Raw genomic sequence first — 18,143 nt, 5'->3', positions numbered from 1 at the left:
GTACTTACGAAAAATCCAATCTTCACATGTTTATTACGTATGAATTATAAATTACTTATTTTTATGATAAATTTCGAAATATTACAGAAACTCCCATTGGCCAGTGAGCATTCCAGGATGTTCTCTGGGATTTATTTAAAATCCAACCACGTGACCCATCAAGTAGGTCACATTCTCGCTCCGAATGGCAAAGAAAAATGGATGGTCGGCTCGAAAGAATTTCTGGCGGGAGGAATTGCTGATCACAATGGGCTTGTATTCTGAAAGCAATCCTGATGTTTTTATTTGTTTTAAGGATATAAAAGGATTGGAATACCTGCTGCCACCCGGGGCTGTTCAGATCCGGAGCCAGACTCGTTTAAATTTATACGCAGCTTCTGGAGAACATCCGCCACTGGCAGGCTGCCAGTTGGATGCAAGTGTTTAAAGTCCGCCGAAGCCGAAAATATCTGTTCAAAGCCCAACTGTAAAGAAAAATATATGTTTTTATAAAATAAAAGATTTCAAAATAGCACTCCTTCACTTTCACTGACCTGCTTCAAGGGCTGGCGGAGACTGCACTCGAAATCGATGCTGAACTTGGGCAGCAGAACTTGCACTCCCTCCATCTGCATCCTCTGCTGCAGTTCACCCAGGTCCTGGCTACGCAGCTGCTTCTCCAGCTCTGGCAGGCCATCACGCTGGTTAGGCAGGATGAGCAGCATGGACAGCTCCTCGGCGTGCTCGTAGGGCAGTTCGATGGCGCGGGCGTTCAGATCTCGGAGCTCTGCGAACTTTACGAACATGTCGTCGTCGAAGAGCATGGCCACCGACTTGGCCTGCTCCGGATTACTGCCACTGTGGAATTCGTACAGTCCCGTTCTGTAGGCACTAAAGGGAAGGAACCACTTGCTCTGGAGATTCGCGGCCAGCAGGAGCAGAATTTTGGCCAGAGGACTGCCCTCCACCTGGAGTTGCTGCCAACTGCCACCTCCTACGGCGGAAAGAATCTGTTCGGTGATATGGCGTCGCAGCTTCTCCGTCTGCTCCAGGTCGATGCTTTCGGCTGTGGCATGGAAATACGTCTGGGCAATCTTTTGGAAGTCCTCAGCTATGCCAGATCCCGCACCAGCAGAAGGCTGGACAAGTAAGTGATTCCTCAGCTGAATTCTAGTATCCGGATCTCCTGTGATGTTGGCCAGTTCGGAGGCAAAGAAGTTGGCCATTTTGGCGTTGCTGGGGAAGCGTTCCTTCAATCGCAACAGCTTCTGTAACTCCTCAGCGGTGGCTCCATCGGATCCCAGGTAGAGTAGGGCCAGAGTGGCTTCCAACAGGAGTGGGGATATGACCACATTCTGATCGGCGAAGCTACTAGATATGCTGTGAAAGATCTCGGCCCCAAGTTTGGAATCATGGGCGGGGATAGTTGAGTTCGGGACTTCACTCATTCTGGACTTTGTTGGCCAGAGATGTTTCTATTTAATCCTGTTGAGTTATTAAGGATGAAATATAAGCTGTAGTGGATGTTCTTTTTTTTTTAGAATTTAGCACCTCCAGACACATTTTAGAAAATCTTTAATTTATAAAATCTGTCATAATGTGCCTTAAGAATTTATAGGCGTGATGCTATAGTTTCCACATGGTTTAGTCTATCAAAAAGCACTTGCTTAGCATAAAATTGCCCTTCGGCTTAATGCAAAACACATGTGTGTTGGCGATTTACGAGCAACAATATAAACTTGGCCATATGCCTCTAAGGAAAGCGAAAATATAATATTAAATAAAAGCCAAGAGATACATTAAATTCTATTTAGATTCACCTTGGCCCTTGAAGTGCATTTTGTAATGAAAATGTAAATTGTCTTCCATTTCATTTGGCCAGGCTAGAACCCAAACACACACCCCACACACAATAGAAAACGCCTTGAACAAATAAAGTGAACAAGAGAGCGCTCAGTGGGCCAAACTTGACACTATTTTCGGCAAGTAAACAAAGCGGAAACGCCGAGGCGGAAAACTTTGTGACAGTGCTGTGGCTATATATTTGCGGGAACTTTTAATTTTGCGCGAATTTCGGTTGCCGTCTCCGTTTTTGGGGAGGCAATCCCCCCTATTTGTATATACTATATATGGATGTAGTATGAATGCTATGGGGCTATGGTGCATGCGGATTTAAATGCGACGCGCACACTTGCGCACTTAATTGCCACATCAACAAACAAAATGCTGCACCCCCCAACCCCCAAAAAACTGGAAAACAAAAAACTATTTTCCGCTTTAAAATCGCAAGAACCGCCATTGCCATCGACGTCGCCACCGCCACCCGCCTACACCAACATGGCTATAAAGTAGCAATGCCCCTATTGCTACATGTTTATTGTTTATTTTTGGTGTGCCAATTTTTTGTTGTTTTTTTTCTATTCGAAATTAACTACATCATGAGTTTGTCAACAGTATTGGGGATTTTTCTTGTATTTTTAAAGATTAGACTGCAGCCGGAGTGGCAGAATATCCGCACTGGATTTTCATTGAAGCGTATGAGGTCACAGAATCGTTTTCCAAGTGGCATCATCAACAACAATAGTTTGTTTTTCCCCCGATTCGTAGAATAATATCCATATGGTAAAGATTCGTATCATCACTTTTGATTTCTCGCGAATAAAATAATTATTTTTTTCTATTAGGAGTTTACCTTTTTGGCAAAAATTGCAAAAACTTTAAGGGCACTTTTTAATATTCACTCGGAACAAGATCGGTAATTATATAAATTTTGTATAGTCTTTAGAGACCCACGCCCGCACGCAGCTTCGGACAGAATTCGACTAAACGCTCGCGCTCGAAAATAATAAAAGAATTGAAAAAGAAACCAATTTAATTCGCTTTCCGCCACTTGCTCACGCCCGCTCCATCGATGACGACACTGGCTATGGGACTATACGGGACCACACCAGAAAAGCTCCGTCCGGCCAATGCTTCGGATATTCGGCAACTACTTTTCGGATGCTAAATTTTTTTTCTATTTTTATAATTTGTTTGCCGTGAATTTACACAGACTTTCCGGCGAACTCTCTCGGCTGGTGCACTCGGCGGGTGCCAGGCTGAAATGAGCACTGATGTGTTTATCGGCGGTGACGTTCGTATATATGTTTCTTCAACTATATAGTAGGCTATTTGTTCTTGTGCTGGACGGCTGCAATGAACGCGGATGCTGATGCTAATGCCAATTGAATTATATGAGAGGCGCGTTCTGTTACCCGTACCCATTGTTTAATCATTTTTATCTAATCTGAACCAATTCAGATTGGGGTCGCCGCTGCTGTGAGTTGCTTCCGAAAGTTCGCTGAACCAATAATAATAGAGATGGTTTATTATTTAAAGAATAAAACTATTATTTACTGAACTTACATCTTTTAAAGTTCCAAATATTATTTAAAATTCTACCCCCATCCAGGTGATACATTGGTAAACAAAGATATTAAATCATTCAAACAATTCATTATTTATTGAACATTATATTACGATACGAGGATGAGGACCCAACTGATTTGATGGGTTTGTGTTGGTGGTTGTTGTAATGCTTGCGTGAGGTGGAGGATTAAAATCAGTACCTGTGTAGTATACATAAATAATTGCTAACAGCCTAAAATATAACCAAATTGTGCTCTAAAAGATTTCAATGAAAAAAAGCCTAGCACACACATACAAGGGGGCTGGATGCCAGCACATACGGATCATGGAGTAGGCAACCATTCCCCGCACAGCACAGCTGCCGGGGTTGGTTGCAGTTGAAACGAGGTAAATAAAGTACTCCATATATCCGTGCTGCGTGGCATAGCCCGAAATTTATCACACGTGAAATGTAGCCACAGTAGCGGTTGGCCGGTTTAGTGTAAACTGAACGATTCGTGCAACGGTGGGGTGGGATTAACGAGTTTCGAGTTTAGGAATATCTTTTCTGACCCGACGCAGTCAGTGATCTAAGGTGAAGTGGTAAATATTATCTAAGCAAATGCATCAGCCTGTGTCTAGCCATGCATGCCTCCAAGTGTACGAAAGTGTGCGGGTTTTTAGTGTCTATGCTGGCCCCGTTTTCGATGACAATGGCATAGTTAGTGACTAAATATTAAACTTGTGGTAGCGCGGTCGCAGTTATGGTCAGGGATTTGAACATGCGAGTGGAAGGGTATGGTATGAGTGCAAGGATGTGTGTAAGTGTGTACCAGGCAATAGAGCGAGGTGAGTGGGGTCCGAAGGTGTAAGCAGCCTAGAAGGTATAGCCACCCTCGGGGGCCTTGGGCTGGGTGGTGCTGAATTCGAGGGCCCCGTTAACCTCCTGGGGGGCCAGCTCCTGCTCAACCGCGTCGTCGCCGTTACTGAAGTAGGTGTCTATTATGGCATAGGCCTTCTTGTAGACCTCTTCGTTCTCATGCTGTTGCAACGCCTCCAGCTTGTCCAGGCCGCCCATCTCTTCGACCATTAGGCACAGGTTCTCGGTTCCGCCCAGCTTCTCGGCCAGAGCGAAAAGATTGGAGAGACCGGTCTGGACCACCTTGATGGTGCGCGGATCCTTGGCGTCCAGTAAATCAATGAATGGCTTAAGGATTTTAAACTTTTCAATCAAATCCACAATCTGCTCGGGAGTGCCAGATGTGGTGGTGTTGGTCACAGCCCAAGCCGCTTCCTTTTGGGCCTTGAAGTCGCCCTTCTCCAGCACATGGCGCAGCTGCTGGAAGATGCCAGCCTGGATGACGGCCTGAATCTGCTTTTGATTGCCAGCCGTGATGTTGCTGACTGTCCAGGCTGCCTCCTTGACAATGTTGCTCTTGTTGTGTTGCAAGAGAAGACCCAGTCTGGGTAATCCTCCGGCGGCAATAACCACATCAGTCTGGGGAAAGGAATTATACATGTTGCAGGTAAACGAGCCAGGGAAATGGGACCAACCATTTATTCATTTTGTAAAATATTCTTACCTGTTGATCTGTTCCAGTCACAATGTTGCCCACACTACGAAGAGCTGGGACTATGATGCTTGGTTCATCCATTTGAAGTAGCTTCACCAGGCGTGGCACGGCATCAGAGTCGACCACTGCCTGGATCTTGTTGTTGTCATCGTCGGTGACATAGGACAGGGCCCAGCAGGCGTCGGCCAGCACCTGGATGTCCTGGCTGAGCAACAGTTGCGATAGGACTGGCAACAGACGCCGCACCTGCTCAAACGGCGGCGACGGGTTCTTGTTGCGGCACAGATTCGACATCAACCAGACGATGTTGCGCAGAAAAGAGAGTGGAGTCTCGTTGTTGATCAGTGGCAGAATGCCATCGATCACGTTGTGATGGATAACAATGTCGCGGGCACTGGCGCCGTCGCCGGCAATATTTCCCAGAGCCCAGACCGCCTGCTCGGCCAGATTGATCGACTTCGACTGGAGCAGAGCTACGAAGTGCGGTACGGCGTTGTGCTCTATGACACAGCGGGTCTGGTCGGAGGTGCCGGAGGCAATGTTGGTGAGAGCCCAGGCGGCCTCGAACTGCAACATGGTGCTGAAAGAGCGGATCTTCTACTACTTCTGCCCGGGAATACAAAGCATTAATAACAACTCACTTGGTGGTGTTCTGTAGAAAGCGAATGCAAATGGGAACGATGCCATGTCCAATCATCAGATCAATGGGCGGGTTGCGCTCGCGGCTGAGCATCTTGCGGGCGGACTGCATGCCTAGGAACTGGCGTTCCTGGTCCTCGCTGTTCATCGCCGCCACGATCTCGTCCACCGATAGCTGTACCGGGGACTGCCCATTCAGCTCCTTGAGGGGCGAGGTGAGATCCTCGTCGTTGATGTTTCGCCGCTTGAACATCTGATCCTCCTTCTTCGACTTGCGCAGTTCTATGGTCACCTCATGGCGACGCATGCGCGAGTCCTACGGCGGATTGAGGTTAGCCACGAACGGATAGAGTCCTCGGCGGTTGCCATGGAGCTTACCTGAGTGTTGATGGTGTTGGATTTGTACGATCCCTGACGGGAGTTTGAATCCGCTTTATTCATATTGGATGTGTTTTGGTTTTTTTCTTTCAAATTTGACGGCAATATCGGTGTGCTGCGATGACAAGGTGAAGAACTGGAAGTGGAAAATGGAGGGCTGCAATCAGTATCCAGAATATTCTTTGTCCCTTTTCGACACCGGTCTTGGCAACAACAACAAAGCAACAGCTGCCTTGGCGCCATTTACAGCGTGCAGAAAAAGGAGAGGCAACGCGGGGAAAGGTACGAATAAGGTGCGAGGGGACGGCGAATGATGCTGGGGAAACGCGGTACTTGCCGAGGGACTCTTAAGAACGGATGTAATTTACTTACCTTCTTGTGTAGTCAAGTATATGTGTGCCGGCTTTTTTTTTTTAGAAATAAAATTCACAAAAAAAAAACACCAAAATTTTATTATTTTTTCATGTCTCTACTACAAAAAACGAGGACTGGAATTTTGTTAGATGTGTTAACGACGAAATCACCGATTCAACTGGGATACTGTGAACCCGAACGACAATGATAATGAAAATGAATGCGAATCTTATTCCAAGGCCTACTAAGCGTCCAGGTTTCACCGTTTTATTCAAATCAAATGCGATAAGAATGCGTCTATCGAAAATCGGTTATCGAGAGCAGGGACTTTCTGGTATTTTATGCAGCATCTGGTTCTTTACATTAGTTGACGAGATAATTATATATAAACGAAAAATACATATACCGACGTTTTTTTAATTTAAATTATTAGTTAAACTATGGTTGACAATTATTAATGTTTATGTAAAGTAAAATTATAGCTTTAGGAATGCCTCTGATCTTCATACCATTTTACCTCAGCAACACCTCCGCAAGAGGTCGCTACAATTCGTATGAAAAGTGCGGCCACTCATCTTAATATTACCGACTTTTGTATTTAAAAACTTTTTATTACATATATAATTAAAAGCATAAGCGGAGTACCTTAAACGATTTCTGGATCGATTCGCCACCATTCTGCATTAAAATCCTGAGACAAAATATTTTTTAGATTTTTTGTCCATTTTTCGTGATGGGATCCCTTGAAAATGGGGTTTTTCCCTATGTGGCCCACAGTGATGGCTATATCTTCCCCTATTCTTATCCGATTCTCAAGCGGAGTACCTTAAACGATTTCTGGATCGATTCGCCACCATTCTGCATTAAAATCCTGAGACAAAATATTTTTTCGAATTTTTGTCCATTTTTCGTGATGGGATCCCTTGAAAATGCGGTTTTCCCCCATAGGGTCCACAGTGATGGCTATATCTTTCCCAATTCTCATCCGATTCTCAAGCGGAGTACCTTAAACGATTTCTGGATCGATTCGCCACCATTCTGCATCAAAATCCTGAGACAAAATATTTTTCCGATTTTTTGTCCATTTTTCGTGATAGGATCACTTGAAAATTCGGTTTTCCCCTATAGGGTCCACAGTAATGGCTATATCTTCCCCAATTCTTATCCGATTCTCCAGCGGAGTCCCTTAAACGATTTCTGGATCGATTCGCCACCATTCTGCATTAAAATCCTGAGAAAAAATATTTTTTCGATTTTTTGTTCATTTTTCGTGATAGAATGGGGTGTTCCTCTATATGGCCCACAGTGATGGCTATATTTTCCCCGATTCTTATCCAGTTCCCTATATTTTAAAAACAAAAAAAAGTGGAATTCAACTGAATCACCATTTATTTTTTAACTTTTTTCTCGTCCTGATAAGTACATATCATTGAACAAATACCATTTAATCGTTTATCAATAATAATGCAATAAATGCAAAATAATGTCAGGTTAATGCTATTTAAAATCCATTGTATTTATGGAAAGCCCTTAAAAAAAGAGTTCTTTTTCAGTTAGTTGTTATTATTCTGAATAAGTTTGACGGAAAAACATATTTTTTTGTTTATTTGCTAACTTATTATTACGCTATTATGGCTTAAGCCTCATGATATGTTTTCATGCGTAGCTTAAGGGAATTAATTAAATTAATTGTGCGCATTTGAATTTAAGCATCTTTTAATTAACTTTTGGCATTAAAAAATTCCCACATTCAAACCATTCCAGTAAAATTCCATCAATTATATTGTACATTTGTTGAGTTTATTTTCGCATTTTAATCGTCAGTTTGTATCGCTATCTAGGCCGTCTTTTTGGTTTCCTCCTCGGTGACTGGCGCGGGTGCGGCCGTGGTGGAGGTGGTGCTGCTGGCTTCGGGAGCGGATCGTGCCTCCACCACATCGGAATCATCGCTATCGGCAACGGGGGAGGCTGGCGAGTAGGGCGGGAACTGCTGATCCTGGGGATAGCTCTGCTCCTGCTGTTGCTGCTGCTCCTGTTGCTGTTGCTCCTCGTTGTAGTCAACGGGCGTGGGCTCTAGTTCGGGCTGGGTGGCGGCGGGAGCCTCCACAACCTCTCCCTGCTGCTGCTGCTGCTGGACTTCCTGAGGAGCAAACACCTGCTGCTGGGGATAGTAGATCGGCGAAGAGAAAGAGGCCACGGGAGCAGGAGCGGGAACGGGGACGGGGACGGAAACAGGGGCCACAGGAGCAGCCACCGGAATCACCGAAGCAGCAACGGCACGAGCGGCCACCACAGGCTCACGCTGGACCACTGCGTTGAATCCGTTAATGTCGTCGGCGGTGTAGGTGACCGTGCGCTTGTATCCATCAGCATCCAGGACGGAGTAGGAGCCAACCACGTTGCCGCCGTCACGGGTCTCTACCTGGCTCTTAATGTCTCCGGTGATGCTGTCGTGAACTCCGTAGGAGAAGTCGTACCTTGGTGAGGACTCCAGCTCCACTTGCTTAACCAGAGGAGCAGCAGCCAGAACAGGGGCGGCAGCCACGGTTTTCACAACGGGAGCAGCAGCCACCACTGGAGCAGCAGCCAGAGTCTTAACCACCGCAGCTGCAACTGGGAGGGCGAGAGGAGCGGCCACCGTCTTCACAAAGGGAGAGGGCAGGGCATATGACTTGGTGTAAACGGGAGCAGCTGGCAACACCGTCTTGGCCAGGACAGGAGCGGCCTGGTGGTAGACAGCAGCCTGGGCAACAGGAGCGGCATGATAGACGGCTGGAGCCTGAGCAACTGGAGCGGCATGGTAGACGGCTGGAGCCTGATAAGTGGCATAAGCTGGATGGTAGCCGGCGTAGGTAGCGGCGAATCCTGCACAGCAAGAGCCAGCAATGGCCAGAAGAGAGAAGACTGTCAGGAACTGAAAAGATACAAAGATATTAGTTAAAAAGAATGTTTTAATTTCAAAGTAGTATTGTCAGATTCTCATCTTTTATCCAAAAAACTAAGTCACCCAAGACCATGACTCAGTAGAATGTTTTAAAATTTAAATATATTTTACAACTTTACCAAAATATTTCAGCCATGATACAATTATAATTGTATCATGATTTCAGCTATCAATATAATAAATCCACAAAAAAATATTAAACATTTTCTATTTTTTGTAAATTTAAATTCATATTATTATTTTACTCAAATGCCAAAAAATACCTTGAGTTACTTGTCAGATTTTTGAATTTATTATTTTTAAAATTCATTTAAAAAGAAAAGTAATAAAAATTCGACCCTATTTTTTGTGTGAAATAAAATGGACGACTTACTTTGCCTGCCATTGTCAACGAGGAGTTACTTCCTTTGCTTTGGATTACTCGAACAGAGGGAATGAAGGCACGTGCCGTTCAGGAAGCTCTATCTGAAATTGGAGACTGAAGACTATATCCGTTTGGGGCTCGGAGTCCGGCGTGGGTGTCCTCGACTCTTGGCACTGCGAGCTGCGGCGACTTAATGATGGTGACCACTCCCGGTGCCTGGCACTTTATAAGGGGCGTCAGAATTAGCTGGCCAGAAGGCGGTACTGGTACTGGCTCTGGCCCTGGCAATGGTACTGGCGCCCTCCCAGGCCGAAGAGCAAACCGGTAACAAGTACAAAAGTATCTCAGTTGACAATTTGACAATTGCGGCTCCAAAACAGGTTTCTGGTAATTTGTCTTTTTTGTGCTACGGTTATTATATCGGTTTTGGTTTCGGTTCGGTTTCAGTTTCAATTTTGGTTTCGTTTTTTTCCTCCGAAGTTTCGATGTCAAGTTCAGCGCAGTTTGCGCTTCCTTGTAGGCCTACTGTCGGCTCGTAATTAATTGCGATTTGAGCGTTGTTCAATTAACTTCTCAATTGTCACCACTCCTTTATTCAGATTTTGATTCAGAGACCCGTGCAGACATTACAACACGGAGCTGGAGTTCACACCACTTGACAATCATTTTTTTTGTTTTTCTTGGCGACATGCCCGCGCCAATGGAGCGCAAAATTTGCTGCCAACGGATTGTCAGGTTGCCCCAGAGCTACCCAACACCCTCTGCCAACCTCTAGTCAACCCTCTTCTCTTCCAGCTCCTGATATAGGTGACTTGTCAACGCGATCCGCTCGTCACCGCCACCACCTCCAGGCACCACTTCATCTTTGTATGTCAGCAGCGTTTGCTACATTGGCTGCATGATTTTTAGTTTTTTCATCGGTTATTTCTTTCTTTCTTTGGGGTTTTAGAAAATTTATTATTGCTCCATTTGGTGTTTACTTTATGTCCGTGGATGGGTGGAGTGCCCCACATGCAGACATTGGCACAGTTTCACGAATTTGGCGAAATAAAAATTCAGTCTTTTGATTTCCAAATCGGATTACTAATTGCAGGCCCGGTGGCCTTTTTATTTTTGGGAGAGAATTGTAATGCTTCCAACTGAAGCAGAATGGGTCTTAATTAATACCGCCATAGAACTGAAGGTTGACCCAAAAGGCTTTTCTTCCAAAAATTCCACTCAAAACCACTCATTTTTTTGTCAACTCATTTGAGCGCCGCGAATCGATGTAATTAAGCGCCCTCAAGGAACCCGCTGGTCTATTATGAGCCTACTGCCCCGCAAGATCGCCGTTCAATGACTCCGTCCGTCCGTCCATCCATCCGTCCGGAGACAGAAGCAAACAAAATTGAAAGTGCGTGGAGCGTGGAGCGTCCGTGAGGTGGCTGTGGGCCATAAACATCCGATTACAGCGTCCGGACACGTAGCCCGAAGCCATCAAGATGCGTAGGCAGACAAGAGACACATATACATTGTTCAGACCGGCTAAGGGAGAGGCAAAGATATATGCATATATCACATGCTTGAACTTGAAAAGTCTGCCAACGGAGAATGGCACTCCAGGGGCCGAGGAACGATACCACCTGCCTACTGCCTTAACCCTCTTAGAGCCGAGAGTGCCCCAGGACACGTCCTCAAAGAGCTTAGGCACGGATCAAGTGGAAATATTTTGGCATATTCAAGTTGGAATATTTTAACTTACCAAACTGCATATTTATAGAAGAATGTTTTCATTTGAAATTTGATTCAAAATATTTGGATTTAAAAAGAATAAAAAGTTACTTTCTTTTTATTACTTTGGTTCCAGGAGTTTAATTGAAACTTAATATGCTTTAAAAATTTGAATTTGTATACCCATTTTTTCCTAAGGGTTACCGGAATTCATAGTGGAAATAAAGTCCCTTTCATGCTCTAATTGAGGAGCCACCGCGAAAACGGAAATGACACATCAACACCAAATAAAATGTAGTATTTACCCGTCAGGACTCAAGATTTAAGGACTAACACGTCACTTGCCTATCGGCGTGGCAATTAAAATCCTATCTGCGGCTGGCCAGGATGGCGGAGAAAGGAAATCCAGAACTAAACCAGGAAAAGGCAAAAGGACGCCCGGCATTTGACATTCGACAAATACTTAACACTATTTGCCAGACTTAATAAACCCGCCTTCGTTGACTTTGCCACCGCAATGGGTGTGCGACGAGGGTGTGTGTGTGTGAAAATCCGGGCACGGCAATGATTGATTGCACGTTAAAGCCGGAGAGCATCACATCATTTCCTTTTTACACTTGACAGGAAATGCATTTTTAGTTGGCGCTGGCGAAGTGAGCATCGCTGAGTGTGTGTGTGTGTTCTGTCCGGAAGAGAGAGGTGGAAATAGGATAGGATCGGAAGTAGAGGAAAAGGAAGACGTATATTCATACGATTACATACGTACACTCGTACGTACACTCGTTCGTACTTATATGGAAAACGAAATCAATGCCAGAGGAGGTGGGAGGTTGCAAAATTCCTGGAAAACAGTCAAATTCAAACTCAAATGCAAATGCCAGAGCCAGAGCCAGTAGCCGAAGTCGTTTCTGGAGCACTCCATGCCAGTTTTCACAGACAATTTGCACAAGAATCACACAAATGCCCGAACGTAAACATTTTCTGCAAGTCTCCGACTTTGGTCATTGAGCAGACCGCTCACATGGAAAGCTCGTCCAGGTGCAAAGCTCCTTCAAGTTTTAAGTTCTATAGTTCTTGATGCAGAAAGAGAAAATAGGACAATGGGTGTAGGTATTTCTCTTATTTTTTTAAATTTAAATTAAATTTATAAAGAAACTTTTGGTAAAACCAATTTCGGTGATGAAAAATTCCATATGGATTTAAACAAAATTATACTTTTAAAAATAATAATAATAGTTAAAGTATACCAAACTACCATAAGCCATAAAAATCATAACTTTTAATGCATTTTTTTTCTCTGTGCTGTCAACAGGAACTCATTCAATATTCTTAACCAATTTAGCATCAATATTTGTTGTACTGGCCTATCGATCAAAATTAGAGAAACCCCGAGCGTATAATCACCTTTCCGCATTGAATGAATGGAGTGCACACAGGGCGGATACGTAATTGCCGTCCCATCGAAACTCCCACTGGCTAAGACAAACGAGCCGAAGCAAATCGCTGACGACCACGCCCCCTGCCCTCCTGTCCCGGCTATTAGCCATGACCACGCCTTTGTTTGACGCCAAGATGCCGACACTGACAACAAATGTCGCCCAGCCCCATTAATCCATCAAAATCGGCGTTGAAGCCAAAATCAAAATATGCGCCGACGAGCCCGGAAGGCGTATATGGATGTATATATTTAGAAAGGGGTAGTGGGGGCTTTGAACCAAAAATGTTTTGCAAACAGAACAAATATAGTCAAATTTAAACTTGAAATACCAGAATAAATAACGACTTCAAACAACGAAGAAAATTAAAGACGTTTTTCCAATTGTAGTTTTCTTTAATCAAAATTTTCCTAGTCTCTGGAATGCAAAAGAAAACCCCCTTAGAAGTCTTTTCCTCAATCTCAAATCGAGAAGGCGACCACAATTTCCAGCGGGTGAGCAAATAAAGAAATTAATCAATTTAACGATACGATTAGAGGCGATTCCGCACATGGGAGTAGTCTTAAAGTATTTAAAACAAAATACAATTAAAAAAAAGTATAAGATCTAGGATTTCTATGTGAGTATTAATTTTGTAATCTTTTTTTTAAATGACTAAAAAGTATTTCTTATTTTTTATAAGATACTCGACGCCCCTGAAATAGGATCAAATCACATTGGGGCCGGGTGCCGAGTCAAGTGCCGTGGCATTTGTCTGTGGCAAAGGCAAAAAATTGACTCGAGTCTGCCGCACGGTTTTCGGTGATTTATTTTCATTGATTTTTTACTGCTTCCCGACTCTGGCTACGGCTACGGCTACGTCTGCCTCTCCTTCTATGGCTACGGCACCGACTCCTTCTCCCTCGTTTCCGGTTGTCTCGTTTTCGTCGACTGTCCAAGCTCAGAGATTATGCAATCACGGCAATCGAAAAGACCGAAAAGAACCTTCCAAGCCAATCGCTTTTTTGTGTTCCACCCATCGACGACAACGACGCCTACAAACGTCAACATGGGCTAATTATAAAGTTGCTAAGCGGATTTAGAAGTTGCTCCAGAGTGGATAAAAAAAAAACTGGATCTGTCTGACAACAAATAGCTGCCCCGTGTCCCCACCATTGATCCAATCTGCCACTCCACTCCAGCCCCCGTCGAGCTTCACAGTTCGCACAATTCATTCATTAAGCTCGGATTCAACTTCAAGATGCAAACTAATCAACATAAATTGCATTGCAACGCGCCGCGGGTGGTTCTCAGCTAATTTCCGAGCACTGTAGTCTGCAGTATAAAAAACGGAGAAAGGATAACTGTCGTCGAAGGAAACTCAAGGGTTAGATTAGCTTCGCAAAGTGTGCGTCGCGAAATTCAAATTCAATTGGTGTTTCAAACAAAACGCTATTTTCCAAATTAAACTAATAAACTCTTAAAACAATGTTAGAGTCTGGGAAAAGAACTGAAAGGAATTGAACGATTTTTCAGACAGAGTGCTTGAGAAACTTTACAAAAATAATTCCGAGATTTTATTGAAGGTTTCAAAATAAAGAAACCCCCTATAAAGTTTGTGAAATTTGTTTATTTAAAAATAAATTCTAAAAGTCGCTTTTAAGTTTTCGGAAAGGCTATATCTTAAGACCTTTTTGGTATTATTTTTATTTTCTTAATTTATTTAAGATCTCTATGAATATTTTTTTATTTGTCCAAGTGTGGGTACAATGTTTACACACTCCTACACTTCTATATGCATAGAAATCCTTGCAGCTCCACTTCCAAGACTAAAAAGCATCACTCCCAGGCTTAGCTATTTTGTTTATAGTCCCCTTTTTTCCTTTATTTTGTTCTTTTTTATCCTCGCAGCTCTCTGAAATGTACTGCATGTGCGCTGATATTTGCCACGCAGAATATTTTAATTAAAAGCAATTTCTACAATGTCAAACAACGTCAACTCTCGGCGCAGAGCAGCGCATAAAGTGTTTTTCATAGCCATAAAGCACAACAGGATGAACTGCCTCCTGCTGGAAACCTCCTGCGCCCTGCTCGTCGCCAACATCCTGCTGATCCTGTTTTCTGCCGTCTACCGTCTGCATCCCACTCCGGCTCCTGCTCCGGTCGTTGTTGCCGAAGTGTCAACAAGCTGATGATGTAGGTGTCGCTGGCATATTGACTGCCAAAGGAAGCGCACAGCCCCGTCCGGGAATCCTGCGAACGGAGACAAAGGCCAATCAATATGCAAAATAGTCAATATTTGAGGCGGCCAAAGGTGTTGGCCGGATGGCTGGCTGACGACGCAGTGATTATCGCACCCTCACTTGCCGATTGTCCTGGGCCAGCACCTCGAAAACGTCATTGTTTGACTATTTGCCGAGTTTAGCGGGCGGGCACATACATATGTACAACGTGTTTTTCGAGGGCCAAGTCCAAGGGCTCTCCGGCACAGCATTTTAGGCGTAAACAAGGACACTGACGGAGTCGGCACTTGCCGAGCCAACGACTTTGTCTGAATGGCAGACACAAATGCAATCAATTTTACTACCATTGTTGTATGTCCTGGCTGTTGCTCTGTCTAGAGTATCCTGCGAGATACTCAAAACAATCAGGGCTCAAAAACAGCATGAGTGATGTGTCGGATGACGACGCATGTCGGGCTGGTTGTCCTCCTCCTAAGAACCCACCTCCCTGTACTTCCGCTTTCTGCGGCAGTGCCACCCAGACTCATGGGTACGCCCAGGTTGCAGGTTGCACTTTTTGCCGGCACTTAAGCGCCTTTAAATATGCAGCACTGCCAGACACACACTCTCGGCCAAGTTTTTTTTTTTGTTAGCCCAGATTGCTGGCGCTTTTCTAAAGGAGACAACCTGGCAGCTGAATTCTGAATGCAGCAACTCGGTGTAGAATGGCTTCTAAAGGATTGCTCTCGCATTTTAAAGCGCCCTAGGACTTATGGTCGTGTTTCCTGCGCAAAAACAAAACAATAAAATTTCACCTCTACTGGCAATTCCAAAAGGATTGCCGATTTCGAAATGATAAGTGCCGAAATTCATTTGCTTATCGGAAGGAAAACTTTCGGCAACTAACGAGACCCCATTATAGTTAGTATAGGATCCTGCTTTAAATCCTTGGCCAGAGCAAAGACAGTGGTGTCGGCCAGAGGGGGTGAAAGGATGCTGTCCAGAGCGGCACTCCAGTCACTGACCGCATACATTTTTTAAATGCTCCCCAAAGTATGCTACAGAATTTATATTTTGTTTGCAAATTGTTTGCCAGTTTTGGCCAGGCCCAGTGAGTGTATATGAGTTTCTGAGGTGGCTTAAAGTTGTTGATATTGTTGCCCAAAAACTACACCTCCTACCCTGCAATCCCCTGTTGTTGTAGCTTTTATTGTTGCCAGCCTGTCGGAATAAAAGTTTGCAATTTCAGGGCAGTCTGATGTTTGCACTGGCAAAAGTGAAAACGAAAATGAAAATTTATATGCATAATTTGTTGGAATTTGAATAATACACCAAATACAATATGCCTAACCGCATTCAATGAAAGTTTTCAATTAAATTAAAATGTTGCCAACATCAAAATGGAGGAAACACAACAATGGCCCACTTTCTAATTGGAAATTCAACTCTTTGTTGCGGACTTTATTCAATTCAAGATTGGATTCAAGACTTGAGATTATTGAATCAATTTGAGGCTATTTTTTTATAGTTTTTAAAGAAAAAAAAGGATTGAAAAGGTTCTTAAAAATAGTTTAAAATTTGTGTAACTACAAACCTTTAAGCTGTGGTATTGCTTGGGATTATTTTAGGATTACTTCTTTCAAAGAAGTCCTCTCACACAAAATGTTTGATGGAATTTAATTTATTTGACAAATATCAAAATAGAACTTAGACAACCTAGTTCAAAATCCAACCTTGGACAACCTAGTTCATAAATCCACAAATCCATTAAAACCTTCACTCTTTAAAGGTAATCTTTTAAATAAATATTGGTATACCACAACCAAAACCCATTTCCCCCTTTAATTTTCCCCTAAAAAACTAGTTTATTATGCCTCTCTTGGGAAACCTCCATGACATCATCTATAAACTGCAGAAAATCCGTGTTTTCACCAATCCCTCAGCAATATTCATCAAATTAAAAGTGCGGCTAGCTAGTCGACCGCCCTCATCATCGGCTGCCGGCCGAGGCAAGTCCCTAAACAGAAATGCCATAAAATTCATAAATTACAAGCTTCGCCACGCCCACAATTTGACCACAAAACTCCACAAACATCCACCGCCCCCTTCCCATCTAAGAGGTGGCGCCACAGATGTGCTGCTCATATGCTAATTGCAATGGACACGTTTTTGTTGGGTCGGTCGGGTCGGCGTGGACCGCAGAACACACACAGAGCTCACAGTCGAGTTAATTTCATTGCTGAATTGCGACTCAAGGGCAATATTAACATGAAAATTATGAACCTGCTGGGCAGGAGCTGGGGGGAATGCAGGCTGAGGGGTACTGGAGAGTCCTGGGGGTAAAGCAATGAAAAGTGACAGCCGCCGAAAGACTAAAAACTACTAAACCACTACATACATCCATTGCAACGATACTCACAACATAAACAGGCCACTAAAAACAAATTGCGAGTGGTATGGTCTTTTTTTTTTGTTTTGGGTTGGGGTACATCGCAATAGCCAGTGTCCAGTGTCCTGCGTCGGCTGTCCAGTGTCCTAGGGAATGGCCCCCAGCTTAGGCCCGGCACACAAAAACAAAGAAACCCATTTCTATTGGACGCAGAGGCCCTGGGTGCATGTGCGCCGAGCTGTCGGAACATTTCGCCGCAGCGATGCACTCTGCTCCCTCATCCCGGCCAGTCACTAGTTACCAGTTACCAGTAACCAGTGACCGGCAACCAGTGAACGGTGACCACTCCCATCCGTTGACAGCCACTGACCTGACCTGGCCCGTCGCTTGGCTACAAGTGTTGCTCGGAACCCAAGGAAAAACAATTGCTAGATTTACCGAAAAAGAAACTATTGGGTTGGATTCTGTTAGTTCATGACGCTAACGAAAACTAGACTTTGGAAATATTCATTTTCCAGGTAATTAAAACTAGTTAAAACTTTTCGGCAAAGTTTTGATTCTAAGCCAACACAAAATTTGGCCGCAACTTGGAGTTCGTTTTCGGCGAAAACTTAATTAGGCACAGATTCAATTCAAAATAAAAGTTAATCAAGCAATTACAATATAATTTCTTCATTTAATAGTTTAAGATTCAATAAATAGGTTAATGTTTTAATGTTAAGGATAATTAATATACATAATGCATTTTTTAGAATATCCAATTCCCAGCTAAAATATCATCTCTCTTG

The 18,143-nt window shown here is 43.8% G+C and overlaps 3 protein-coding genes and 1 long non-coding RNA gene across 4 annotated transcripts; 1 reads left to right on the top strand and 3 right to left on the bottom strand.

Annotated features, from left to right (window-relative positions):
- Positions 1 to 16: 16 nt before the first annotated feature.
- Positions 17 to 3,187, bottom strand: Spn31A (Serpin 31A). Its single transcript, XM_017240068.3, has 4 exons — positions 2,672 to 3,187; positions 534 to 1,464; positions 317 to 464; positions 17 to 260 (listed from the first exon to the last, which is right to left on the bottom strand). Exons 2-4 carry the CDS (start codon positions 1,425 to 1,427, stop codon positions 136 to 138), a joined length of 1,167 nt encoding a protein of 388 aa, XP_017095557.2. The 5' UTR covers positions 1,428 to 1,464; positions 2,672 to 3,187; the 3' UTR covers positions 17 to 135.
- Positions 3,188 to 3,454: 267 nt separating this feature from the next.
- On the bottom strand, positions 3,455 to 6,531 carry Pen (karyopherin subunit alpha). Its single transcript, XM_017240065.3, has 5 exons — positions 6,330 to 6,531; positions 5,958 to 6,093; positions 5,582 to 5,895; positions 4,950 to 5,520; positions 3,455 to 4,864 (listed from the first exon to the last, which is right to left on the bottom strand). Exons 2-5 carry the CDS (start codon positions 6,018 to 6,020, stop codon positions 4,244 to 4,246), a joined length of 1,569 nt encoding a protein of 522 aa, XP_017095554.1. The 5' UTR covers positions 6,021 to 6,093; positions 6,330 to 6,531; the 3' UTR covers positions 3,455 to 4,243.
- Positions 6,532 to 8,097: 1,566 nt separating this feature from the next.
- Cpr31A (Cuticular protein 31A) lies at positions 8,098 to 9,827 on the bottom strand. The gene is made up of 2 exons (XM_017240069.3): positions 9,629 to 9,827; positions 8,098 to 9,225 (listed from the first exon to the last, which is right to left on the bottom strand). The coding sequence occupies exons 1-2, from the start codon at positions 9,638 to 9,640 to the stop codon at positions 8,149 to 8,151; spliced, it is 1,089 nt and encodes a 362-aa protein (XP_017095558.2). The 5' UTR covers positions 9,641 to 9,827; the 3' UTR covers positions 8,098 to 8,148.
- A 38-nt stretch (positions 9,828 to 9,865) lies between these two features.
- Positions 9,866 to 13,093, top strand: LOC138925898 (uncharacterized). The gene is made up of 2 exons (XR_011442129.1): positions 9,866 to 10,006; positions 12,642 to 13,093. It is a non-coding gene; the product is annotated as an uncharacterized lncRNA (long non-coding RNA).
- Positions 13,094 to 18,143: the final 5,050 nt, after the last annotated feature.

This window comes from Drosophila bipectinata, chromosome 2L, assembly GCF_030179905.1.
Source record: "Drosophila bipectinata strain 14024-0381.07 chromosome 2L, DbipHiC1v2, whole genome shotgun sequence".
In the NCBI taxonomy this organism is placed as follows: Eukaryota; Metazoa; Arthropoda; class Insecta; order Diptera; family Drosophilidae; genus Drosophila; species Drosophila bipectinata.
The sequence above is the reverse complement of the archived record's forward strand: the minus strand, read 5'-3'. Positions and strand labels throughout refer to the sequence as shown.